Source organism: Melanerpes formicivorus, unplaced genomic scaffold (assembly GCF_026170545.1).
Source record: "Melanerpes formicivorus ecotype bairdi unplaced genomic scaffold, bMelFor1.0.p_v2 SCAF_60, whole genome shotgun sequence".
Taxonomy (NCBI): Eukaryota; Metazoa; Chordata; class Aves; order Piciformes; family Picidae; genus Melanerpes; species Melanerpes formicivorus.
The window spans coordinates 3,916,266-3,940,247 of NW_027142412.1; the positions used below are offsets into that span (position 1 = coordinate 3,916,266).

General features: G+C 65.2%; 3 protein-coding genes across 10 annotated transcripts in view; 1 reads left to right on the top strand and 2 right to left on the bottom strand.

The window, feature by feature from the left end:
• Positions 1 to 260: 260 nt before the first annotated feature.
• Positions 261 to 10,420, top strand: P2RX6 (purinergic receptor P2X 6). Of its 2 annotated transcripts, none has more exons than XM_068161896.1 (13): positions 261 to 280; positions 465 to 602; positions 714 to 864; positions 1,029 to 1,100; positions 3,897 to 3,972; positions 4,371 to 4,464; positions 4,708 to 4,788; positions 5,704 to 5,845; positions 6,643 to 6,752; positions 7,589 to 7,682; positions 8,586 to 8,651; positions 9,189 to 9,266; positions 10,152 to 10,273. In XM_068161896.1, exons 2-13 carry the CDS (start codon positions 475 to 477, stop codon positions 10,188 to 10,190), a joined length of 1,131 nt encoding a protein of 376 aa, XP_068017997.1. In that variant the 5' UTR covers positions 261 to 280; positions 465 to 474; the 3' UTR covers positions 10,191 to 10,273. The 2 variants fall into 2 exon arrangements, 1 of the variants encoding a protein (XP_068017997.1); XR_010990217.1 differs by lacking the exon at positions 261 to 280 and adding an exon at positions 10,337 to 10,420 and having other exon boundaries at positions 398 to 602; positions 10,152 to 10,250.
• Positions 10,421 to 12,007: 1,587 nt separating this feature from the next.
• On the bottom strand, positions 12,008 to 15,351 carry LOC137453008 (transmembrane protein 17B-like). The gene is made up of 4 exons (XM_068161905.1): positions 13,916 to 15,351; positions 13,423 to 13,526; positions 12,575 to 12,688; positions 12,008 to 12,347 (listed from the first exon to the last, which is right to left on the bottom strand). Exons 1-4 carry the CDS (start codon positions 14,031 to 14,033, stop codon positions 12,066 to 12,068), a joined length of 618 nt encoding a protein of 205 aa, XP_068018006.1. The 5' UTR covers positions 14,034 to 15,351; the 3' UTR covers positions 12,008 to 12,065.
• An 84-nt stretch (positions 15,352 to 15,435) lies between these two features.
• The window catches only part of AIFM3 (AIF family member 3), a 31,817-nt gene continuing 23,270 nt past the window's right edge, over positions 15,436 to 23,982 (bottom strand). For 4 of the 7 annotated variants that reach the window (XM_068161897.1, XM_068161899.1, XM_068161898.1 and 1 more), the window contains 9 exons: positions 23,746 to 23,861; positions 23,345 to 23,416; positions 23,001 to 23,064; positions 22,022 to 22,098; positions 21,497 to 21,614; positions 20,062 to 20,160; positions 19,182 to 19,257; positions 18,225 to 18,329; positions 17,622 to 18,041 (listed from right to left, as the gene is read on the bottom strand). In XM_068161897.1, the coding sequence (XP_068017998.1) occupies positions 17,729 to 18,041; positions 18,225 to 18,329; positions 19,182 to 19,257; positions 20,062 to 20,160; positions 21,497 to 21,614; positions 22,022 to 22,098; positions 23,001 to 23,064; positions 23,345 to 23,416; positions 23,746 to 23,861 (1,040 nt within the window). In that variant the 3' untranslated portion in view covers positions 17,622 to 17,728. The other 3 variants (XM_068161901.1, XM_068161902.1, XM_068161904.1) reach the window with 3 other exon arrangements.

The window sequence follows — 23,982 nt, forward strand, 5'->3', positions numbered from 1 at the left end:
GAGCTTCTGGAGCTTTGTGCGGTCTCTTCTGCAGGGGCTCTGTGAGGTTCCCATGAGGCAGGAAAGGAATGGGCTGCAGCAAGCACAGGAGCAAGCCGTGGGCGTGCTTGAAGACCAGAGGAGTGGGGAGAGCAGGACAGGGGTGGAGAGAAAAACAGCCCCCGGAGGCTTGGAAAGCGAAAAATAATGGGGAGGGGGGAGCAGAGCTGAGGGGCGTGGCAGGGGCGTGGCAGGGGCGTGGCAGCGCTGCAGAGGGGGTGACAGAGCTGCTCAGGACGTGGTGAGAGGCGCTCGGGGCAGCCCGGGCCGGTGCCCCGCAGCCTCCTCATCCTCCTCATCCCTCTCATCCTCCTCATCCTCCTCATCCCTCTCATCCTTCTCATCCTCCGCAGCCTCCTCATCCTCCGCAGCGCTCTCATCCTCCTCATCCTCCGCAGCGCTCTCATCCTCCTCATCCTCCGCAGCCGCTCCGCCATGCCGTGCGCGGAGCCGTGCCGCGACCTGCTGGACTACAAGACGCTGAAGTTCTCTCTGACGCGGAACCGCCGGGTCGGGCTCCTGCACCGCCTGCTCCAGCTCGCCGTGCTGGGCTACCTGCTCGGGTAAGGGCGAGCCCCCTCCTGCCGCCCCTCGCCGGCCCCGGCCCTGCCGGCGGTGACGGGGCGCTCCCCTCGGCGCCCCCTCCACCCCTTCCTCCCCCTGCCCCTCCGCAGCTGGGTGCTGCTGGTGCGGAAGGGCTACCAGGACACGGACCGTGCCCCCCGCGCCGCCGTCGTCACCAAGCTGAAGGGCGCTGCGGCGGCCGGGACGGGGGCCGCGGGACGGCGGCTGTGGGACGTGGCCGACTACGCTCAGCCTGCGCAGGTAGGGCTGCGGCCCCCCGGGAAGAGGGGCGGCTGGAGGCAGCTGCGGTGAGCGGCCCCCACCCCTCTCACCCCTTCCCGAAGGCGGAGGGAGTTGGCTGCCTGCTGTGCTGCCGGGGGGCTGAGGGGGCAGCCCCCTGCTGAAGGCAGCCGCTTGCCTCCTAGGGAGGAAGTGTGCTGTTCCTGGTGACCAACTTCATCGCCACGGCAGAGCAAGCCCAGGGCACCTGTCCCGAGGTGAGGGAGCTGGGCTGTCCCCAGGGCCAGCACTGCTGCTGGGTCACGTCCAGGGGTGCTGCTGTGGGGCCAGACCCAGGGGTGCTGCTGTGGGGCCAGATCCAGTGGTGTTGCTGCTGTGGGGTCACATCCAGTGGTGTTGCTGCTGTGGGGCCAGATCCAGGAGTGCTGCTGTGGGGTCACATCCAGTGGTGGTGCTGTGGGGCCAGACCCAGGGGTGCTGCTGTGGGGTCACATCCAGTGGTGTTGCTGCTGTGGGGTCACATCCAGTGGTGGTGCTGTGGGGCCAGACCCAGGGGTGCTGCTGTGGGGTCACGTCCAGGGGTGCTGTGGGGCCAGACCCAGTGCTGCTGCTGTGGGGCCAGACCCAGGGGTGCTGCTGCCCTGTAGCTCTCCAGGAACCCAGCAGAGGCAGTGCAAGACCAAAGGGAAAGTTAAAACCAGATCTGATTCCCCTCCCGCTCCTTGCTCCATGGGCCCTGCCCCCTCACTCCACTTCTCTGCCATCCCTGCATGCATCCAGGCAGCCTGGGCAGGATCACAAGTGGTGACCAGAAGGACAATGGGCACTGCTGCTGGGGCCTCACCAGCTCCTGAGGGCTGGTGACACTGTGTGCCCTGCCCAGGGTTTCTGCTGCTCTGGGGAGGCTGAGCTGGGCTGCCCCACTGCTGTGCCGCTGGCACCAGCCCTGTACCCTGCTGAGCCCTCTGCTCCCTGTCCTCCTCCTTCAGTCTCCTCTGTGTGCTCTTGGGTTCTGCCTTGCTGCTCCAGTTCCCCTGCCCCTGTCCTGCCAGTCTTCCTGGTTCTCCCGGAGTCATGCTTCCACCACCCCCTGCTGCAGGGCTGCTCTGCTCTGCAGCCTGGACTCCTGTTTTTGGAGGAACAGGGCAGAAAATCTGGGTGGTTCCCCAGTCAGCCAACTTCTGCTTCCCTTTAAGGCTGGGCACAGGCCAGCTCCTCAGCAGAACCCTGCCTGCACCTTTCTTGGCAGACAGGAGCCAATGTCTCTGAAGATAAGTAGCTGCTGGCACCTTGTGCCCCAGCCAAGCACTCTTTGTGCTAATGGAGCCTTTGGCTTTGCTGTGGTCGGCTGTGCCCAGCCTGATCCTGCTCCTCAGCTGACCCTGGGGACAGGCTGCTGGCAGGGCTGCAGGAGAGGAGAAGCAGCCCAGGTTTTGGGTGGGCAAGCTAGAGAAGTGGACCCAGGGGAAGCTCTTGAGGTTCAGCAAGGTCAGGCGCAAGGGGGGGCTGGGAAGGCTCCAGAGCAGACTCCACAACCTCTCTGGGCAGCCTGCTCCAGGCTCCAGCTCCCTCACACCAAACAACTTTCTCCTCCTGTTCAGGTGGAACCTCCTGGGGTGCAGTCTGTGCCCACTGCCCCTTGGCCTCTCCCTGGGCACCACTGCCAGGAGTCTGGCCCCAGCCTTTTCCTCCTGCTGCTCTCCAGCAGTTCTTGGCTGTGGGGCTGTAGCTCATTCACATTTGGGGGGCTGTGGAGGGGTGCTGAGTGTTGTGGATGTCAGAGCTGCGTGGGACCAGCGGCAGCACCCAGGCAGAGGGCAGGCTGGGTTTGTGCCGAGCTCAGGAGTGTGGCTCAGCTGTGCCTTGTCTCTTAGGGAGACCTCTCAGTGCTGATCTCCAGTGCTTGGAGTGGTTGGAAGCTCTCCACCGCTCTTTGCAATGTACCTGAAGGTTAATGGGGATGATCAAAGCTGACTTGGAGCCAGAAGGCTTTGTGCAGAGTGCATCTGCCCTGCCCAGTGCAAGCTCTGGGGCTCAGGGATCGTTGCACTTCAGCTGTGCTCAGCAATGCCAGCTGCAGATGCTGGCCACAGAGTGCTTTAGCTTGGGAGGGACCTCAGGGATCATCTGCTGCAACCTCTCAACTAGCCTTGGCTGCCCAAGACCCCATCCAACCAGGACTTGAACACCTCCAGGGAGGAGGCAGCCACAACAGGGCAGCCTGTTCCACCCTCAGACTAAAGAACTTCTGCCTCAGCTCCACTCTGACCCTGCTCTGCCTCAGCTCCAAACCCTTCCCCCTGGCCTGGCTCAGACCCCCTCAGCAGAAGTCTCTCTGCAGCCTTCCTGCAGGCTCCCTTCAGGTGCTGGCAGCAGCTCTGAGGTGCCCCTGGAGCCTTCTCCCCTGCAGGCTGCACAGCCCCAGCTCCCTCAGCCTGTGCTCCCAGCAGAGCTGCTCCAGCCCTGGGAGCATCCTTGTGGCCTCCTCTGGGCTCTCTCCAGCAGCTCTGAGTCCTTCTCCTGCTGGGGACAGCAGAGCTGGAGGCAGGGCTGGAGGTGAGGTCTCACAAGATGCTCCTGTGAGGATGTTCACCTGCACTGGTCCCACCCCAAGCAGCGCAGAGCCATGTCCCAGGGGCATGAGGGGGGTGGAAGCTCTGGGGAGAAGCCTTCTTTGCTCACATGGATGCTCCTGGGGGCTTTGCTCTCCAAGAAGGTTGACTTTGACCTGCCCCTGGTACATGGCTGCAGAGCTGTTCAGAGCTGGGCACCCACAGTGGCCTCTAACAAGACTTTAAAGTCATTCTGCACCCTGTGCCTACAGAGAGAAATCTTTCAGCCCTGAGCTTCTCAGAGCCCCTGCACAGAGCTCTGCTGGCAGCACAGGCACCTTGGAGCTGCCTTTCTCCTCGCTGCTTGGAGCCTGCCCAGGCTTTGGGGGTGGTGGAGCTCTCTGTAAGGCTTGGGAGGCAGCAGCAGGGCAGCGTGGCTGAGCGCTGGGGCTGCCCCAGGAGCTGTGCAGCGTGGTGAGAGCCTCTCCCTGTCCCCCCCAGAGCCCCTCTGTCCTGGATGCCCAGTGCAAGGCAGATGCAGACTGTCCCGTGGGAAGCCCGGTGGCTGCTGGCAATGGTACTTAGTGTTCCACTAAAACCAAGCTACAAAAGCATGGAGCTCCTCGTGCCTGGGGGCAGCAGATCCCCACAGGTGCTTCTGTGGTGCCTTTTGTGCCTGTGCATGGAAGTGCTCTCCAGCCAGCTGCTCCTGGTGAGCCTTGCAGTGACCCTTGTCAGGGCTGGGTGGGCAGAGGCTGCTGGCACAGCTCCTGCAAGGCTGAGCTGGTTGTGCTGTTGGCTGCTGGAGTTGGTGCTGCTGGAGCAGAGCCTGGCTTTTCTTCCCTGCTGCTTCATGGCTGAGGCTCTGGGGAGGCCAGGACGAGCCTGTGGTCAGGGCAAGCATCCCAGGAGGGCTGCTGAGGAGAAGCCATTTCCAAAGGGGTGAGTGCATGAGGCACACTCTCTCACTTGCAGGGATAAGAACTGGGAGATGTGTGATGTTCAACAGCTCCCATTCCACCTGTGAGGTCCATGCCTGGTGTCCTGTGGAGAACAACACCCTGCCCAGGTGAGCTGCTGGCTGAGGGGGCAGCAGGCAGCAGGGGCTTCGGTCGCTTGCTTCCAGGGGCCTGAGGGGCAGCAGGCCCGGGGAGGTCTTTGGCATTGCTCTGCTGATCAGTGAAGCCCAGAGAGCTCCACCCAAGAGCTGTCTGTTGCAGTCCTGGGGTGGTGGAAGAGACTGCAGGGTGAGGGCCAGGCACAAGCCTTGGCCATGGAGCATGGCTGGAGTTTGCTGCTGGTTGCCTTCCAGGAAACCTCTCCTGGCTGAGGCAGAGAACTTCACTCTCTTCATCAGGAACACTGTCCACTTCACCAAGTTCAGCTTCTCCAGGTGAGCGTCGCCCCCCAGCCTGCCCCTCCCCTGCTCTCAGCTCCCCTGGGAGGCCCAGCAGCCCCCTGCCAGCCAGGCAGGGTGGTTAAGGTCCAGGATGGCAGCTCCAGGAGCAGGCTGCCTGCTTCAGCAGCTCTTTGGTGCAGATGTGAGAGCAGTAGGCTGGGGGCACCCAGGGCACAGAGCTGAGCAAGGCCTATTGGTGCCAAGGGCTCATCTGGCTCCAGCTTGGGTTGCAGTTTAGTCCCCAAAATGGTCTCAGAGAAGCCTGGAGAAAGGCTGCTCTGACCTCACAGACTGGCCTCAGACTGGCCTCACAGACTGGCCTCACATGCTCCTGCTCTGGCAGGGGCATGGACTGGGGCAGCTGCACTGCCAATGCTCTGGCAGGGGCATGGCCTGGGGCAGCTGCACTGCCAATGCTCTGGCAGGGGCATGGCCTGGGGCAGCTGCACTGCTCCTGCTCTGGCAGGGGGCATGGCCTGGGGCAGCTGCACTGCTCCTGCTCTGGCAGGGGCATGGCCTGGGGCAGCTGCACTGCTCCTGCTCTGGCAGGGGGCATGGCCTGGGGCAGCTGCACTGCTCCTGCTCTCACCTCTAGAGCTCCACCTCCAGCTGGAACATGGACCCACAGCAGTGGGGTGGGAGCTGGGTGCTGAGGAAGGAGAAGCACAGAGGTGGAGCAGGGAGCAGGGAGGGGCAGGGCCATGGCAGGGGCTGCTAAGGGTGAGAGCTCCAGGGGTGATTCCTCTGGGCCAGTTTCCCTTCCCCCTCTCTCCAGCTGGGGCTCTGGGAGAGGCAGCAGCTCTGTCCCCTGGAGGCAGGAGTGTTGGTGGTCCCAGTGCAGCAGGAGGGTCACCTTGCCAGCCCTGCTCCCTGGCAGCCCCATGAGAGGGCCTCTCTCTCCTGTCTCAGGTGCAATGCTTTGCAAACCAGTGACCCCAGCTATTTCAAGAGCTGCACCTACCACCCAGTCCTCAGCCCCTCCTGCCCTGTTTTCCGTGTCCATGACATGGTGGAGGCAGCTGGAGAGAGCTTTGGAGACCTTGCACTGCTGGTACTTGTGCTTTTCAAAGGATGGAAGATGTCTCCAGGTTCCCTAAGGAAGTGAGCTAGGGGCTGGGGGGGCTCAGGTGCTGAGGGAAGGAGTGGTGTGTGACGGTCTGGACAGAGAAGAGCTCAGCAGGTGGCAGGTGCCCCATGGCTGGCACCAGTGCAGCTCAGGCTGTTTGGGCTGTGAGCAGCCTGCTCTGGTTGGGGCTGTCCCTGGGGGCTGCAGGGGGTTGGGCTGGCTGAGCTCTAAAGGTCCCTTCCAGCCCAAACCCTGCTGTGACTCTTTAAATGGTTCTGAACTCTGAGCTCCTGCCTGTCCTGGAGGCCCCCACAAGGCAGAGGGCAGCAGCCCCCCGAAGGGTGGGTTTATGGCAGCTCCTGGCCCACACCGTTCAGGTTTGGGTGGCACTGGGGAGGGTGCCCAGGAGCCAGCCCAGGGGGAGCTGAACCACACTGTGCACTCAGCCACTCAGAGAGGGACAACCTCCCCCCGCGGGGTACCCAAAATGCCACTCACCAAAGTGGGGGGGAGGGCTTCTTAGGGGAGGTCCCAGTCTGAGGGGAGGGCATCTGCCTGCCAGGCCACTCGCTGCGGGGAGACCCACGGCAGAAGCCTCCACAGGGGACTGCACCGAGGGGCCCTGTGCCCAGCTCCTGCTCAGCGGCAGGGCTGAGTCCTTGTACCACACAGAGGCAGGGCGAGAGCTCCCGGGCCAAGGTCAGCTCCCCGGAAGCCTCAGCCCTTAGTCAGGCTGCAGGGGGGTCAGGCCAGCCGTGCCTGCCACGCCGCTCCTGCTGCAGGGGGGCAGCATCGCCGTGCGCATCGAGTGGGACTGCGACCTGGACCGCGCCGCCGCCCGCTGCCAGCCGCAGTACTCCTTCAGCCTGCAGGACCGGAGGTACAACTTCAGGTGAGGAGCCTGGGACGGGGCCGCACGGCCCGGGGGGGAGCAGGCAGCAGTGGTTTGAGAGCTTGGGCTTCCTGAGGGGTGCTCTGGGGACAGCCAGCAGCGCTAGCTCAGCCCCAGGGGTAGGTCCCACTCCAGAGCCACAGAACCAGCCAGCTTGGAAGAGACCTCCAAGGCCATCAGCTCCAACTGATCAGCCAGCCCTAACTGATCAACCAGCCCCTGGCACCAAGGGCCTCGTCCAGGCTGCTCTTAAAAACCTCCAGGGATGCTGAGCCCACCCCTCCCTGGGCAGCACATCCCAATCTCCCTTGCTGGGAAGAGCTTCCTGCTAAGGTCAAGCCTAAGCTTCCCCTGGAACAGCTTGAGACTGTGTCCTCTTGTTCTGGTGCTGGGTGCCTGACTACAACCTCCCTTCAGGGAGTTGCAGAGAGCAAGAAGGTCTCCCCTGAGCCTCCTCCTCTCCAGGCTAAGCAACCCCAGCTCCCTCAGCCTCTCCTCCCAGGGCTGTGCTCCAGACCCCTCCCCAGCCTTGTTGCCCTTCTCTGCCCTTCTCTTTTTGGGCTCTGCAAGGTGCTACTTGCCTGAGAGCAAGGGGATGTGTGGGGGGACCCACAGCCATCCTGGCCTGCCCTGGGCACACAGCAGCCTGGGTGCTGAGTGGACGCCGGTGCCAGCCATGGCAGCGTGTGCATCGCCCATGCCCTCGCCAGCTGGAGGGCCCAGGGGGTGCACAGGCACCTTGCAGCCTCAGCAATCAGGCAGCACTGCAGTGCCTTCCCCTCACTGCTGGCACACAGCTGCCACTGCTCTCTGAGCTGCTCCAGTGTCTCCCACAGAACTGCCTCCTACTACTGGGACTCCCAGCGGCGGCTGTGCCGGACCCTGCTGAAGCTCTACGGCCTCCGCTTCCACATCTCTGTGCACGGGCAGGTACCCCCCGGGCCCTGCCCCAGGGCTGCCTCCTCACACCGCTCCCTGCTGCTCCCTCCTGCAGCCAGCCCCTTGGCTTCCTGCTGGCATCGCTTCTGCCCACCCTGCTGAGCTCTTCACCTCTCCCCGGAGCTTGCCAAGCAGTGCAGCACAAAGCTTCTCCCCTCTGGAGGGAAGCTTCCCGGTGCCGCCGGGCGGGGAGGCTGCCCCCCTCGAGGCTGGGACAAGGGTGTTGTGAACTCCCTCTAGGCAAGGTGAGTTTGGCCAGGCAGAGAGGCCTGTGGGCAGCTTGGAAGCTCTTGTGGTGGGAGCAGCCCGGCAAAGATCACAGAGTCCCAGAACACAGCTGGCTGGCAGAGAGCTCCAAGCCCCCCCAGCCCTGCAGGGGCACCACCAACCCATGGCCCTCAGCACAGCTCCACAGCTGCTGAAACCCCTCCAGGCATGGGGACTGCAGCCCTGCCCTGGGCAGCCTCTGCCAAGCTCTGAGAAGCCTTCCAGGGCACAAAGAGTTCCTGAGCTCCAGCCTCAGCCTCCCCTGCTGCAGCTTGCAGCCATTGCCCCTGGGCCTGGCCCTTGGCACCCAGGAGCAGAGGCTGCCCCCTCCTCACTGCAACCTCCCTGCAGGCAGCTGGAGGGAGCAAGGAGCTCTCCCTCAGCCTCCTCTCCTGCAGCCTCAACACCCCCAGCTCCCTCAGCCCCGCCTCGTGGGCCAGGGGCTCCAGGCTCTGGTGTCCTGTGGGGCCATGGCAGTCATGTTCCCACAGCTGGGCACAGATAAGTGACCCCAGCTTCCTCCAGCACCTTCCTGGCTTTGAGCACACTGCCTGGGGGGGTCTTGTCTCACAGCCCTCTCACCACCCTCCTCCTGCTGTCTCCCCCCTCCCCCCTGTCTCTGCCCAGGCTGGGAAGTTCGGCATCATTCCTGCTGCCGTGAGCTTTGGCGCTGGCATCGCCTTCTTTGGTGCCGTGAGTACCCCACACAGGCTCCTGCTGCCTCCCTGAGCGCTGCCAGGACCCAGCCTGTGGTGTTGGTGGCAGCCTGGGTGGGTCTGGGGCAGCAGGACAGGGCTCTTCTGCTCTGTGTTTCTCTCCTGGCTCTGAAGGGAGCCACTCTCCAGCTGCACACAGCCATGGTGTGGGCATCCATGGGGGCAGCCCCCAGGACAGCACTTGTGTGGCTCCTCCCTTTTGGCAGTGAGGGAGAGCCTGGGCTCCCCACCCACCCCCCCTGTCCCCCCAGCCATGCCCTCCACTGCACCCCAGGTGATCACAGCCAGGTTTCCTGTGCAGCTTCTGGCTGCAGGCTGGGTCAAAGCGGACCTGGGGGAGCTGCCTGGATGGCCTGGGCCAGGGGCAGGTCAGGCTTGGTGCCTCAGCACTGGCTAGGGGCTGGAGCTCAGCCTGCAGCCAGCTGGAGGGCCCATGGGAGCCCAGGCAGAGGGGCTGGCACTGCTCCTGGGGGGCTTCACTGCTGACCACCCTGCTGCCTTTGTCTCCCTGCAGGCCACGGTGGTCTGTGACCTTGTTCTGCTCTACCTGGATGCAAAGGCTGATGTCTATTGGCAGGAGAAGTTCGAGGAGGTAAGGAAGCAGCCAGCTGGCAGAGGTGAGGCTGGAGTGAAAGTCAGGGACTCAGGGAATGCTTTGGGTTGGAAGGGACCTCAGAGCTCATCCAGTGCCAACCCCCTGCCATGGGCAGGGACACCTCCCCCCAGCCCAGGCTGCTCAGGGCCTCATCCAGCCTGGCCCTGAACACCTCCAGGGAGGAGGCAGCCACAGCCTCCCTGGGCAACTCTGCAAGCAGATCTCGTTCTCTTCTGAGCCTTGGTTACAGCCCAGCTCACAGGATCAGGGAAAGCCCTGCTGGAGCAGTTCTGAAACCCCAGCTCTGGATCTTGGGGGCTGCTCTGAACTGACCCTGGCAGAAGTTAGACTCTTACAAGTTTAATACCATCAGGCTCAGGGCCCCAGCTGGTGCCTGGACCGCCCGGAAAGCTGTGCCACAGCTTCAGCTGCTGTTAGGCAGCAAGGAGGAGCTTCCTGTAGCAACCTAACCCAGCTCCACGTCTCTTCACCACCTTCCAAGCTGAACCTGGCCAGGCTCTGAGCAGAGAGTGGGCAGCTCTGCAGCGTGGCCCTGGCACAGTGCCACTGCTGATGGCAGCTCAGGGGCAGCTTGAGCCCTGCATGGGTCCTGCTTTCAGTGCTGCTCTGTATCTTCATCAGTGGCACAGTGTGGCCAAGCCTCAGGAGCCCCTGAGCACAGAGATGCCCAGGTGCCCAGTGAGCTGCCCCAGGGCTGCCCCCAGCCTGCCAGCAGGAAGCTGCTCCCAGGGTGTGATCTGGAGCCAGGGGTGGAGTGGGGACTCTGAGCAGAGGGGCTCTGGGCCCCCGGCCTGGGCTGCCCCCCGGCCTGGGCTGCCCCCCCGTCCCTGGCACACCAGGATGTCCCTTTGGATTTTGCAGGCAAAACCTCCTAAAGGCAAGGCCGAGGCTGCAGTTTAGGGACACCCAGGACCCTCCACCTCAAGCTCCCTTCAGCTCCAGAGCCACCTCCAGGCAGAGGTGCGCCCGGGCCAGGGCTGTGCTGCGGCTGGAGGGGGCTCAGCTGTGTCCCCACTGCTGGGGTTCAGGCTCTGCCCCTCCTGCAGCAAGGGGCAGCAGAAGCTTCTTGGCTCCCGGAGCACAGAACCATCCCAGGGCAGCTCCCGGCGTGGGACCGCCTGGGGAGGGAGCGCAGCCGTGCGGGAGCGCAGCCGTGCCGGGCGCAGCCGTGCGGGAGCGCAGCCGTGCCGGGCGCAGCCGTGCGGGAGCGCAGCCGTGCCGGGCGCAGCCGTGCCGGAGCGCAGCCGTGCCGGGCGCAGCCGTGCGGGAGCGCAGCCGTGCCGGAGCGCAGCCATGCGGGAGCGCAGCCGTGCCGGAGCGCAGCCGTGCGGGAGCGCAGCCGTGCCGGAGCGCAGCCGTGCCGGAGCGCAGCCATGCGGGAGCGCAGCCGTGCCGGAGCGCAGCCGTGCCGGAGCGCAGCCGTGCGGGAGCGCAGCCGTGCCGGAGCGCAGCCGTGCCGGGCGCAGCCGTGCCGGAGCGCAGCCGTGCCGGAGCGCAGCCGTGCGGGAGCGCAGCCGTGCCGGAGCGCAGCCGTGCCGGGGCGCAGCCGTGCCGGGGCGCAGCCGTGCGGGAGCGCAGCCGTGCGGGAGCGCAGCCGTGCCGGGCGCAGCCGTGCCGGAGCGCAGCCGTGCCGGAGCGCTGCCGCGGCAGCCGGAGCTCGCTGGGGAGCAGCTGCCCACACCCAGCACCACAGCCTCGAAGCAGCCTGCTGCAGGGCACTGTGGGCACCCCGCGGGCAGCCCCTGGGCACGGGAGGGAGGGAGGGGCAACGCAATAAAGCTGCTGAGTGGGAGGTGTCTCTGCCCAGTCTCTCCCCGGGGTGGGGCTGTGAGGGGTTCCTGGGGCAGCTCTTGCAGCTGCCAGCGGCAGGGCTCAGCCCCCCGCCGTGGCTGTGCTCAGGGAGGGTTCAAGGAGTTGAGATGAAGGCAGCAGCCCTGGGCTGGTGCTTGCTTGCTGGGGCTTGCAGTGGCTCCTGCACCCCTGGCTCCTGCCAGGGCTGATACTCAGGCAGGACAAATGCGGCCCTGGGGTGAACCTGAGCACTTTGGGGTGCTGAGCCCTGCACCCCCAGGTGGACCAGGCTGTGTTGACAGCCAAGTCCATGACCATGGAGTGCTTCAAGAGCCTCTCTACTCTGTCCTGGTGAGACCTCAATATTGCCTCCAGCCCTGGGCTCCCCAGCTCAGGAGGGACAGGGAGCTGCTGCAGAGAGCCCAGCAGAGGCTCCCAGGATGAGTGAGGGACTGCAGCACTGCCCTGGGAGGAGAGGCTGAGAGCCCTGGGGCTGCTTAGTCTGCAGAGGAGAAGCCTGAGAGGGGATCTAAGGAATGCTTCTGAATCTCTGAGGGCTGGGGGGCAGGAGGGAGGGGACAGGCTCTGCTCAGCTGCACCCTGCCATAGGCCAAGGGGCAAGGGATGGAGACTGCAGCCCAGGAGGTTGCAGCTCAGCAGGAGGAGGAACTTCTGCCCTGGGAGGCTGCCAGAGCCCTGGAGCAGGCTGCCCAGAGAGGTTGTGGAGTCTCCTGCTCTGGAGCCTCTCCAGCCCCACCTGGATGTGTTCTGTGTGCCCTGTGCTGGAGTCTCTGCTCCTGCCCTGGCAGGGGGCTTGGACTGGATGACCTCTGGGGGTCCCTTCCCACCCCTGACCTCCTCTGATCCTATGAACCCCACCAGCTGCCCAGCTCAAAACCACATTGTCTGGAGACAGCCTGGGGCCCCAAGCACCGTTTAATGCTCCCTGCTGGGACTGACCACAGGGCTGTGGGGGTCTCAGCATCACCCCATCTCAGCTGCCAGCCCTCCTCTGCTCCCCTCCGCCGGCTGCCCCCTGCTGGCGCCCTTGAGCTGCCGCAGGTAGAACTCTGTGGCCAGCTGCTTGGTCATGGTCCGCAGTGCCAGGAAGGCAGCGGCGATCTCGGCGCCGAGGAAGGTCAGGAGGAGGCTGTGCACGGCCACCTCCAGCGGCAGCAGCGGGACGTGGCTGTCGGTCAGCAGGAAGAGCAGGAGGGGCAGCTGGATCAGGACGGAGAGCAGGAGGAACCCGGCCAGCTCGGGCACCTGCAGGAGTCGGAGGCTGGAGCATCACAGCCGCAGCGCAGGGAGGAGGGCAGCCCCGAGCCGGGGGTCTGCCGCGCCCCCTGCCTCCAGGCCCTGCCCGCACAAGTGATTCCCTCCCAGGATGGCTCCAGGAGGGGCGGGCAGTGGTGGGCACTTGGGACAGCAGAGTGGCAGCTCCCCAGCAGGGCCGGGCCCTGCTGAGCACAGGGCAGAGGGACAGCTCTTACCTTCTGCTGCAGGTTCCCCACGTAGCCCAGGTAGAGGCGGGAGCACTCAGCCAGCGAGAGGATGAGGAAGGCAGTGACCAGCAGGAACTGGTAGTGCCAAGGCAGCAGGTGGTACTGCAACAAGGGCACAGCCTCGTCCCAGCCAGCCCAGTGCCCTGCACCCCGTGCCCAGCTCTCCATGCCTGGTTTCCCAGCCCCTGATCCCCATGCCCAGCTCCTACCTGTGCTGGTGCCCAGCCCTGCCCACTCTGCCCTCCCAGGTTATCCTTCCCTGCCTGGCAAGCTGGGAGGTTGCTGTCACAGTCATAGAACCACAGAGCTCTCAGGGCTGGAAGGGAGCTCAAGGCTCAGCCAGCCCCAGCCCCTTGCCATGGGCAGGGACACCTCACACCACAGCAGGTTGCTCACAGCCACCTCCAGCCTGGCTGCAAACACCTCCAGGCAGGAGGCTTCCACCACCTCCCTGGGCAGCCTGTGCCAGGCTCTCACCACCCTCCTGAGCAACAACTTCTTCCTCACAGCCAATCTCAATCTCCCCACTTCTAGTTCTGCTCCATCCCCCCCAGTCCTGTTCCTCCCTGACACCCTCAGCAGTCCCTCCCCAGCTTGCTTGGAGCCCCCTGCAGATCCTGGAAGGCCTCAAGAAGGTCTCCTGGGAGCCCACTTTGAAGAGCCAGAGGCCAGACCTCCTCTCAGCCAGTTTAATCTTCTGCCAGGGCATGGCTGTGGGGACCTCTCCATTTTGAAGAGGCTCCCCTCTGCCCTCTGCCCAGCTCAGTGTGGCCCCTGCATGCCCAGGGTGGTTGGGCAGCAGCAGGCTCCCCACCAGCTGTCCCGTGGGACTGTACCTTCAGCTGCAGCATCATCCCCTCGGCCAGGCACCAGACTGGGAAGTAGTAGACATTGAAGTAGAGCAGCATCTGGAGAGGCAGGCTGGCCAGCACCTCGTGGGCTGGGCAGGATGGGCAGGGTGGGCACCAGGGGGTCTTTGCCCAGAGGCAGCCTCTGCAGGCTGGCCAGCACCTCGTGGGCTGGGCAGGATGGGCAGGGTGGGCACCAGGGGGTCTTTGCCCAGAGGCAGCCTCTGCAGGCTGTCAGCTCATGCAGGGGGAGAGTGATGGCCTCTGCCATGCCAGGGGCAGGGGTGTCTGGATGGCACAAAGGGCTGCTTGCAGCAAACCCTTCTTTTGTCTCCCCTTCAGGGGTGGGAGGCTGCGGGGACCCTTGGGAGCTGCTGGCACTTCGGTGCTGTGCTGGGCAGGGTCGCTATGGTGAAGCGAGAGCAGCCGCGGCCCCCCGCTGCCCCCCCAGGTGCCCCTCCTGCAGCCCCGCTGCCCGTACCTGGGTGGTAGCTGTGGGCAGCGCCGCTGTCCCACGTCTTGTTGCTGATGAAGAGGGAGCCGCTGAAGGCTGCCAGCCCGCGGCGCAGGTTGGGGGGCAGAGGGCTGCGCGCAGCCATGGCGGCCAGGCAGCCCCCGCTCAGCCCGGCCCGGCTCAGCCGGGATTAGCCCGGGGGTCAGCAGCGGGATGCCAGGTCAGGCTCATGCGCAGGGCCAGCTCCCGGGGACAGGGCTGCCGAGGCGGGAGGAGGGCGAGGGGAAGGGAGAAAGCCCCTGCCGGGGGCACCAAGCCGGCACGGGAGCCGCAGGGCTGCAGGCTGCCTCCCCTACGGCAGTCCTGCCCCTCACTGCCACGGGGGCACGGCGCTGGCCCCGGCCCCAGCACCCTGTGGGCAGCTCTCTGCTCCACCGCACCCCAGGTCCCAGCCAGGTGGTGCCAACCCAACGCTTGCTGAGCCCTCCCTGGCGCTAGGATGCCCGGGGAAGGGGATGGTGCCCTTCCACAGAAAGGCTTCACTGGAGCCTCCAGAGCCGTGGAGCAGTGCTCCCAACACCAAGCTCATGCTGATGCCCCATGGGGTTCCCCACTGCTCAGTGTCCCCAGGACCCGCCCGGGCTTGAGGGTCCTGGGGATGGCAGTGGGGGGCAGGTGTGGCTTGAGCTGGAGGCCAATGGCAGGGAAAGAGGAAGCTGCTCTGGGGCCTTGCAGGGTCAGCCCTACCCCACAGGTGTGGTCAGCCCTACCCCACAGGCAGGGTCAGCCCTACCCCACAGGTGTGGTCAGCCCTACCCCGCAGGCAGGGTCAGCCCTACCCCACAGGTGTGGTCAGCCCTACCCCGCAGGCAGGGTCAGCCCTACCCCACAGGCAGGGTCAGCCCTACCCCACAGGCGTGGTCTCCTCTCATGATCTTCACCTCCAAGCCCCCCCCAGAGGGTGGCTCAGAGCAGCTGCTGCCAGTGCTGGGCAGGGGCACTGTAAACGTGGTCCTCCAGGGCCGGGCACTAGCCAGGGGCACACGAAGCCAAATGAAAAGAAGCTTCTTCTGCTTGCTAAAGTCAGAACAAAGCTGCAGAGCTCACTGCCAGGTGCTGCCCAAAGCCCTCACCTGGGGCTGGAGCCAGAGCCTGGCACCTGCCTCCTGACCCCCACCCCTCAGACATTGATAGACATTGATCAGGTTCCCTCTCAGCCTCCTCCTCTCCAGACTCAACAGCCCCAGGGCTCTCAGCCTTTCTCCACAACAGAGCTGTTCCAGACCCTTCCTCATCCTCACAGCCTCCTCTGGACTCTCTCCAGCAGATCTCTGTCTCTCCTGAGCTGGGCAGCCCAGCCCTGGACACAGATGGATTCCAGCTCTTTCTGTTGCCACAACCTCTGTGGGGGCTGGCAAGCAGCACGGGTGAGGGGGGCACGAATGGGAAGCCTCTGCACAGGAGGTGCCTGCAGCTGATCAGCCTGCTGGGCTGACCTGCAGCGATGAGCCCAGGCCCGGGAAGGCATCAGAGATGAGGCAGCCCCCTAGAATAGCACTGCTTTAATTCACAGGGGTGAATCAACCAAAAATAGAAATCCTCTGCTTTGGGCTCAGGCTAAAACACTGCTGGGGGGGAGGGAATCCTCCACGGGGACACTGGAGGCTCTCCAAGCAGGGTTCTCAGCCCAGAGCTCCGCCGCGCTGACGGGCACCGGGCTGCGGGCTGGCCAGCTCCACTCCTGCGCTGGAGGGGAAGCTCCTCCTCCAGCAAGGGGCAGGAAGCACAGCAGCCAAGCATCGACAGGGAAAGCTGGGCTGGGAAGTGCAGCTTTGTCCACAGGCAGCAGGAGGAAGGTCAGGGAGGCCAGAGGCAGCCAGAAATCCACCCCTGGCTTCCCTTCCTTCAGCCAAGCAGCACTGACCCCCGAGGTAGCCTTCCAGGGTAGAGGCAGCACCAGGCTGGCTGCAAGGGTGGCCACCAAGCCTGGGGGCTGCAGGCTGGCTGCAAGGGTGGTCACCAAGCCTGGGGGGCTGCAGGCTGGCTGCAAGGGTGGCCACCAAGCCTGGGGGCTGCAGGCTGGCTGCAAGGGTGGTCACCAAGCCTGGGGGGCTGCAGGCTGGCTGTCACACCTCTGCACCTCAGGGACTCACCAGCAGCTGCCAAGCCCAACCCAGTCCCTGAGAGATGGGGAGCAGTGCTCCAGCCCTTGTCTGCTCTGGCACAGGGAAATGCTGGGGAGGGGGTGGGGGTGAGGGGGGGGTAGATGACTACACTGATGAGTACCAGAGCTCGGGCAAGGAGCCACCTCTGTGGGGGTGGCTGGATGGGGGCCACCAGCCTGGGGAAGGGAGAATGCGAAACACAGTGACAGGCTGTGTATGGAGACCCCCTGGTGCCACCCCCATCTTTTGCCCCCGGCCCCGAGGCGCTCCCCAGGGCGGGTGGGCACGGGGAGAGCTGCGGGAGGCGCTGCGGCCATGCGGAGCGGGGGCCGGGGGCGTCCGGGAGAGCGCTGCCGGCAGCGGAGGAGGTCTGGGGGCGAGCAGCATGCGGGAGAGCGCTGCGGTAGCCACCGGCGCCAGGCTGAGGTGGGGTACCCGCTGCTGGGGACCCCTCAGCCCTCCAGCAGCACCCCTGCCTCGCCCATGCCTACTGCCAGGGCCTGCTCTCGCCGGGGGCTGCCTGTCCAGCGCCCACGGGCAGCACAGCCCCGCAGCGCCGGGGCAGAGGAGCCGGCGGCGCTGCGCTGGGGAGGCCGAGCGGCGGGCGCGGGGCTCACCCAGGTCTCGAAGCCGCGGTGCCCCTGCGTCCCCGTGGAGCTGCCATCCCGTCTGCTGCCCGTGGCCAGCCTGGCATCCCGAGGGTACGGCCAGCAGCGGAGTTAGGAGCCTTTCCCAGTGAGCCAGGACATGTCTCCCGTTCTGGAAAAGGCAAAAGCCAGCAGCGGCGCTGCGAGGTGGTGCCCAGCACGCCCACACGGTGCCTGGGCACTGCCCTTGGCTTCGGTCCGCAGTCCCCATCCCAGCAGGGCACGGCTAAGCCCGGGCAGGATGGCAGTGCCCCTTCCCCCCACCCTCACTCCCGGGTCACTCCCGTGAAGATCCTGAGCTCCACATGAGCCGAGTGCAGGCAGGACTGGTGTAAGACCAAACACCCCTGGCACCCAGCTGCCAACCCACGGAAAGCCACCCCCGCGGGAGGCGTGGCCGCGGCTGAGCAGAGTCCCACCCCCATCAGATCTCCACACCAGAACCCTCCCAAGGGGATCAGAGGATGTTAGGAATTGGGAGGGACCTCCGGAGACCATCAGGTTCAACCTCCCTGCCAGAGCAGCCGTGAGCGCCCGCCCCCGGCGCGGCTCCTGCCGCCCCTGGCACCACCCCTGGCACCAACCCTGGCACCACCCCTAGCACCACCCCTGGCACCACCCCCGGCACCACCCCCGGCACCACCCCTGGCACCACCCCCGGCACCACCCCTGGCACTACCCCTGGCACCACCCCTGGCACCACCCCTGGCACTACCCCTGGCACCACCCCCGGCACAGCAGCAGCGCCGCCGAGGAGGGCTGTACAGCGAGCCCACAGCTGCAGCCAGTGTTCCATCCAGGAACTGGGGGCACAGCCCAGGCCGGGGGCTGCCTGTCCCCCCTCCTGCCAGCCCTCCACGCCCCGGGATCCCAACCCCAACGTACTTGCCGTGACGGACAAACAGCCTAAAGGGTGCGAGAGCAGCAGGGGACAGAGAGAAAAGGCAGTCAGGTCCAGCCTCCTCCAGGCTCACTCAGCCCTCACCACGGGCGGGGGGGCAACAGCTCCCTCACCACCAGACTGCCCATCAGATGCCATCTCCCTCCCAGCAGCTAACTGGGTGGCCAGGAACCGCTGCAGAGTGTACCGGAGATGATTGGCACAGCAGTGCCCTGGGCACTGGTGGCTGGGAGGAGCCCTTGAGGTGAAGTTGTTTGGGGCTCTGAGCAAGCTGCTCTGGTTGGGGATGTCCCTGCTGGCTGCAGGGGAGGGACTGGATGGCCTTGAGAGCTCCCTTCCAGCCTGAGTCAGTCTGGGACTCTATGGTCCTGTCATTTGGATCCTGGTGGAGGGAGTCCTGTGTGCAGGACGCCGAAGCTGCAGGCAGCTGGAGAGCAGCACTGGGGGGGACAGAGTGCAGGGGGCAGGAAGGGAGATGTGAGAAGAGTACAAAGTGGAGAGAAGCAGGAAAGAGCTGCCCAGAGCCTGCTGGGGTCCTGCCTCACTGTGCTCAGCCTGTGCTGCCCCCTGCCCGTGCTGCCCCCTGCCCTGGCACCGCTGCTGCCTGCAGCCTCTCTACTCACTCCACGTCGCGCTTTCGGATGGCCCTGCCGGCAGCCAGGACCTCAGCAACCTTGGACACGATGGGGTCGTAGTTCATGCTGGCCACAGCCACCACTTCATCACTCCTAGGGCAGGGCAGAGCACAGCAGAGCAGTCAGAGCAGCCCCAGCTCCATCACCCAAGAGGCAACATGCTGGGGAGAAGAGGGAGGCAAAAGAGAGAGGTGCAGCCCAAGGGTGAGCACCACGCCTGGCAAGGGGCAGGAGGGGGCTCAGAGCTGGCACTGCTGTGCTTCACTGCTGCTCACATGCTGTGTGCCCAACATCACTGGGGTGCCCATGGGATGGAGACAGCTCTGGGCACCCTGGGGGAAGACACCCTGCAAAGGTGGATCTGATGGTGGGCACAAAGCTGGGCATCAGCATAGCTCTCAGCAGCTGCTGCCTTGTGCCAGGAAGTGGAGGAGTGGGCAGTCAGGACTTCCCTGGGGGACACTCAGCTGTGCTGCCCCACATCCCCTCCCTGATCACCTCCCCCACCCCTGAGCTGCTCCTCACAGAGCACAGGAGAGGAGAAAAGTGAAGCAGGCAGAGTGCTGTGGGTGAGAGGATGAAGGATTGGGCTGGGGGCCAGCCAGAGGGACCTGGACAGGCTGCAGAGGAGGCTGAGCAGAACCTCAGGAGGTTCAACAAGGTCCTGCCCCTGTGTTGGGGCAACCCTCAATACCAGTCCAGGCTGGGGGTGATGAGACTGAGAGCAGCCCTGCAGAGAGGGACTTGGGGGTCCTGGGGGGGGAGAAGCTGGGCAGGAGCCATCAGTGGGCACTGGCAGCACAGGAGGCCAAGGGCAGCCTGGGCTGCACCCAAAGCAGTGTGGGCAGAGCTGGAGAGAGAGAATCCTGCCCTCTGCTCTGCCCTGGGCAGACCTCCCCTGCAGGGCTGTGTGCAGCCATGCCCCCCCAGGAGAGGAGCACTTACTTGGTGTAAAATGCCACAAACTTCAGCTCATCTAAATCCCCCTGAATGACAACATCATCAAATCCTTCCCCGTGGCCTGGAAGGCAGAGAAGAGGCTTCAGCAGCAGCTCCCTGACCCCAGGGCTAGACCCTGAGACCTGTGTCAGCCCAGACCTACAGAGGAGCATCCTGCAGTTACCAAGAGGCCAGCACCAGCATGTGAGGGCATGCAGAGAGCATCCCCTTCCTGCAGAGCACAGAACCAGCCAGGCCCAAGACCATCAGCTCCAGCTGATCAGCCAGCCCTAACTGATCAGCCAGCCCCTGGCACCAAGGGCCTCAGCCAGGCTGCTCCTAAACACCCCCAGGGGTGCTGAGCCCACCCCTCCCTGGGCAGCACATCCCAAGCTCTCTTGCTGGGAAGAGCTAAGGTCAAGCCTAAGCTTCCCCTGGCACAGCTTGAGACTGTGTCCTCTTGTTCTGGCGCTGGGTGCCTGGGAGGAGAGACCAAGCCCCAGCTGGCTGCAACCTCCCTGCAGGTAGGTGAGGAGAGCAATGAGGTCTCCCCTGGGGCTCCTCCTCTCCAGGCTGGGCAGCCTGTGCAGGGAACAGGTTCTCTGAGCCTCTTGCTGAGAGAAGTACCACAGACTGCTCTGCTTGGGAGGGGCCTCCAAAGGTCACCCAGCCCAAGCCCCCTGCACTCGGCAGGGACAGCCCTCAGCTGGGGCAGGCTGCCCGAGCCCTGAGCCTGTGCCACTGCACCCAGCGCTCACGACCGCAGCCCTGCCTCTGGCGCTCCGCGGGGGATGCCGCAGCCCTGAGGCGGGGCAGAGCCGGGGCAGAGGGCAGGCGGCGGCGGGCGCGGGGCAGCCGGGCGCGGGGCAGCCCCCGGGGGTCTCACCGGCGTAGCGAAGGCTCCTGCCGAACATGGCCGTCCAGAGGTAGGGCACGGTGCTGAGCTCCGCGCCGTGGGCCAGCATGTTGAGCGCGGCGACGCGGCCTGCGGGGCGAGGGCAGGCTGAGGCAGGGGCTCCGCGCCCCCGGGCAGTGCCTGGGCCACAGCGAGGGCTCCACGGGGCAGCAATGAGCCCTGGGGGCCAGGAAGGCCAATGGGGTCCTGGGCAGGGGGCACTGAGAAGAGTGCAGCCAGCAGCTGGAGGAAGGCAGCACAGCTCTGCCCTGCTGAGACCTCACCCGGAGCACTGCAGCCAGCCCTGGGCTCCCCAGCTCAGGAGGGACAGGGAGCTGCTGCAGAGAGCCCAACAGAGGCTCCCAGGATGAGTGAGGGACTGCAGCACTGCCCTGGGAGGAGAGGCTGAGAGCCCTGGGGCTGCTTAGTCTGCAGAGGAGAAGCCTGAGAGGGGATCTAAGGAATGCTTCTGAATCTCTGAGGGCTGGGGGGCAGGAGGGAGGGGACAGGCTCTGCTCAGCTGCACCCTGCCATAGGCCAAGGGGCAAGGGATGGAGACTGCAGCCCAGGAGGTTGCAGCTCAGCAGGAGGAGGAACTTCTGCCCTGGGAGGCTGCCAGAGCCCTGGAGCAGGCTGCCCAGAGAGGTTGTGGAGTCTCCTGCTCTGGAGCCTCTCCAGCCCCATCTGGATGTGTTCTGTGTGCCCTGTGCTGGAGTCTCTGCTCCTCTATGCCAGGGGGCTTGGGCTGGAAGACCTCCAGAGGTCCCTTCCATCCCCTGACATCCTCTGAGCTGCGATTCTGAGATCTAACAGCTCCAGTCCCTGAGGGCAGGGGGGACAAGACCTGCTCAGGCTAAAACCCAATCAAAGAGCAACCAGCACCAAGAAGGGAAAGCAGCACATGGGCCAAGGCTGGGCAGCCTGTGCCAGGCTCTCACCACCCTCCTGGGGAACAACTTCTTCCTCACAGCCAATCTCAATCTCCCCACTTCTAGTTCTGCTCCATCCCCCCCAGTCCTGTCCCTCCCTGACACCCTCCAAAGTCCCTCCCCAGCTTTCCTGCAGCCCCCTGCAGATCCTGGAAGGCCACAAGGAGGTCTCCTGGGAGCCTTCTCCTCTCCAGCCTGCACAACCCCAACTCTCTCAGGCTGTGCTCACAGCAGAGCAGCTCCAGCCCTCTGCTCCTCCTCCTGGCCCTGCTCTGGACACCTTCCAGCCCCTCCAGATCCTTCCTGGCACAGAGGCTCCAGCACTGGCCCCAGAGCTCCAGCTGTGGTCTGAGCAGAGTGGAGCAGAGGGGCAGAATCCCCTCCCTGCCCTGCTGGCCACACTTCTCTTGCTGCAGCCCAGGCTCTGCTCGGCTCTCTGGGCTGCAGGTGCCCTCAGCAGGTGCAGGTGCAGAGGGAAGGGACTGCAGGGCACCTACCATGCATGTGAGCCATCTGCCAGTGAGGGACATTCACCTTCTTGTTATTCCTCAAGGCCAGGGGGAAGGTGACGGCGTCGCCGGCGGCGAAGACTCCGGGGATGTTGGTTTGCATCATCTGCAGGGGGGAAGCAGAAGAATGCAGTGGGGGGGTGTGGGGGGGTGTGCTCAGCCTGGAGGAGCAGAAACAGGGAACTGCTCTCAGAGCTCACACAGGAGCACAGCCAGGGGGGCTGGGAAGGCTCCAGAGCAGACTCCACAACCTCTCTGGGCAGCCTGCTCCAGGCTCCAGCAGCCTCACACCAAACAACTTTCCCCTCCTGCTCAGGTGGAGCCTCCTGGGTGCCAGTCTGTGCCAGATGCCCCCTGTCCTGTCCTGTCCTGTCCTGTCCTGTCCCTGGGCAGCACTACAAGAGTTCTGGCCCCATCCTCTCACCCCCCTCACCCATCAGACATTGATCAGCAGCGCTGGGATGCCTCAGGCTCGCCTGCCCCTCCCGTGGCAGGAGGAGCTCCCAGGCTCACCTTGTTGACCACAATGAAGCCCTTGGAGTCGATGTTGATGCCACTCTGCTTGAGGAAGCTGGTTGCTGGCACTGCACCTGTGGGAGAAGGCAGGGACTGGACACAGAAGCCCTGTGGGGCTGCCTCCAAGGCTGACAGATGTCGCCTTGCCCAGACAACTCCTTTGTCCCCAGGCTGCTCCAGGAGCACCATGGAGCAGGTACCTCCAGAGTCCCCAACACCACCCTCCGCACCCCTGGGGTCCCTGCTGCTCTCCAGGCCATCAGAGCACCATTCATTTTGGGGAGTCCCCCGGAGCAGGTAAGCCTGGCCTGGATGGGTGCTTCCCCAGCAGCCACCACCAGCTTCCAGCCACTTCTGCAGCTGCATTTTGGGCTGGGGGCTCTAGAAAAGCCCTTTTCAGCTTTCATGGAACCACAGAACCGTCAGGGTTGGAAGTGATCCCAAGGCTCAGCCAGCCCCAAGCCCCTGCCATGGGCAGGGACACCTCACACCACAGCAGGTTGCTCACAGCCACCTCCAGCCTGGCTGCAAACACCTCCAGGCAGGAGGCTTCCACCACCTCCCTGGGCAGCCTGTGCCAGGCTCTCACCACCCTCCTGGCCAACAACTTCTTCCTCACAGCCAATCTCAACCTCCCCACTTCTAGTTCTGCTCCATCCCCCCCAGTCCTATCCCTCCCTCACACCCTCAGCAGTCCCTCCCCAGCCCCCTGCAGCCCCCTGCAGCTCCTGGAAGGCCACAATGAGGTCTCCCTGGAGCCTTCTCCTCTCCAGCCTGCACAACCCCAACTGTGTCCAAAGCAGAGCAGCTCCAGCCCTCTGCTCCTCCTCGTGGCCCTTCTCTGGACCCCTCCCAGCTTTGCTCCAGGTGTGGCAGCTGAGCAGGGCTGGCAGAGCACCCCCAGCCCCCCGGAGCCCCATCCCCGCCGCCCTGCCTCCAGCTCCTCCGGCGGCAGCCCGCGGGCTCTGCCCCTCACCCACGCCGACGACGCAGACATCAGCACGCAGGACCTTGCCGCTCTTCAGCACCACCTCCTTCAGCTGCAGGAGAGGCAGGGCGACGTCAGGGGGCTTAGGGCCCCCGCACCACCACCCCGCAGCAGCAGCTGCAGCTCTGCCACGCAAGGAGAGCACAGATCTGGCAGCAGGAGTGTGGGAGCCCTAACCACCCCCCACGCTGGAGCACGCTTGCTCCTGGGGGGGCACATCCAGGGGTAGGATTTGGGGAGGGGGGCTTGGGAAGAGCAGAGGGCAGGAGGCCAGCGGTAAGGGCAAGGAAGCCTGGGGAGGGTGCTGTGGCAGTGCCCCTGCCCACACCCACCTTGCCCTCCTGCTCCCGCAGCTCTGACACCTCTGTCTGCATGTAGAACTTCACCCTGTTGCTCTCGAACATCTGGAGGGGGGGCAGGGGACAGAGGAGAAGAGATCAGGACCCCAAGTCCTGTTCCTCGTCTCCTTGTGCCCCCTTGCACTGCCCTGCCCACCCTCCGGCCTCGCCTCAACCGTGGCAAGGCCCCCGGGGCTGGCACCGCCTCTGTCCCCACGGTGCCCTACGGCAGGGGCGCCACGAGAGGGAAGCCACAGCCCATTCTTGCCCCCGGGTGATGCCACCCTCCCGGCTCAGTCGATCAAGGCGGGTAACAAACTCTTCGCTGCGATGAATGCGAGGAGCAGAGGCTGCCCTGCGCACCGCCCCCACCCGGGCGGGGGACGCGAGGTCACCTTCATCACGGCACGGCCGACCCTCTCCCCGAGGAACCTCTTGAAGGGCACTTCCTCCAGCTCCACCACGGACACCGAGTGAGCTCTCTCTGCGAGGTAGGCAGCCACCTCCATCCCTGCAGAGCAGGAGCAGGTCCGAGCGGCTGCGGGACCCCCCGCCCCGGGCGCCCCCGGCGCTGGCCGCGGGGCAGCAGCAGCCTTTCCTCTCCTGCCGGGGGGGGGAGGGGAGGGGGGATT

Excerpts from the sequence above, each read along its gene's own strand:
- P2RX6 (XM_068161896.1), top strand. The coding sequence starts at position 475 with ATGCCGTGCGCGGAGCCGTGCCGCGACCTGCTGGACTACAAGACGCTG. Across the intron at positions 6,753-7,588 it reads GACCGGAGGTACAACTTCAG|AACTGCCTCCTACTACTGGG; the intron begins GTGAGGAGCCTG and ends TGTCTCCCACAG. Across the intron at positions 9,267-10,151 it reads GGCAGGAGAAGTTCGAGGAG|GCAAAACCTCCTAAAGGCAA; the intron begins GTAAGGAAGCAG and ends TGGATTTTGCAG.
- LOC137453008 (XM_068161905.1), bottom strand. The coding sequence starts at position 14,033 with ATGGCTGCGCGCAGCCCTCTGCCCCCCAACCTGCGCCGCGGGCTGGCA. Across the intron at positions 13,527-13,915 it reads TGCCCACAGCTACCACCCAG|CCCACGAGGTGCTGGCCAGC; the intron begins GTACGGGCAGCG and ends CATCCTGCCCAG. Across the intron at positions 12,348-12,574 it reads TGGGGAACCTGCAGCAGAAG|GTGCCCGAGCTGGCCGGGTT; the intron begins GTAAGAGCTGTC and ends CGACTCCTGCAG.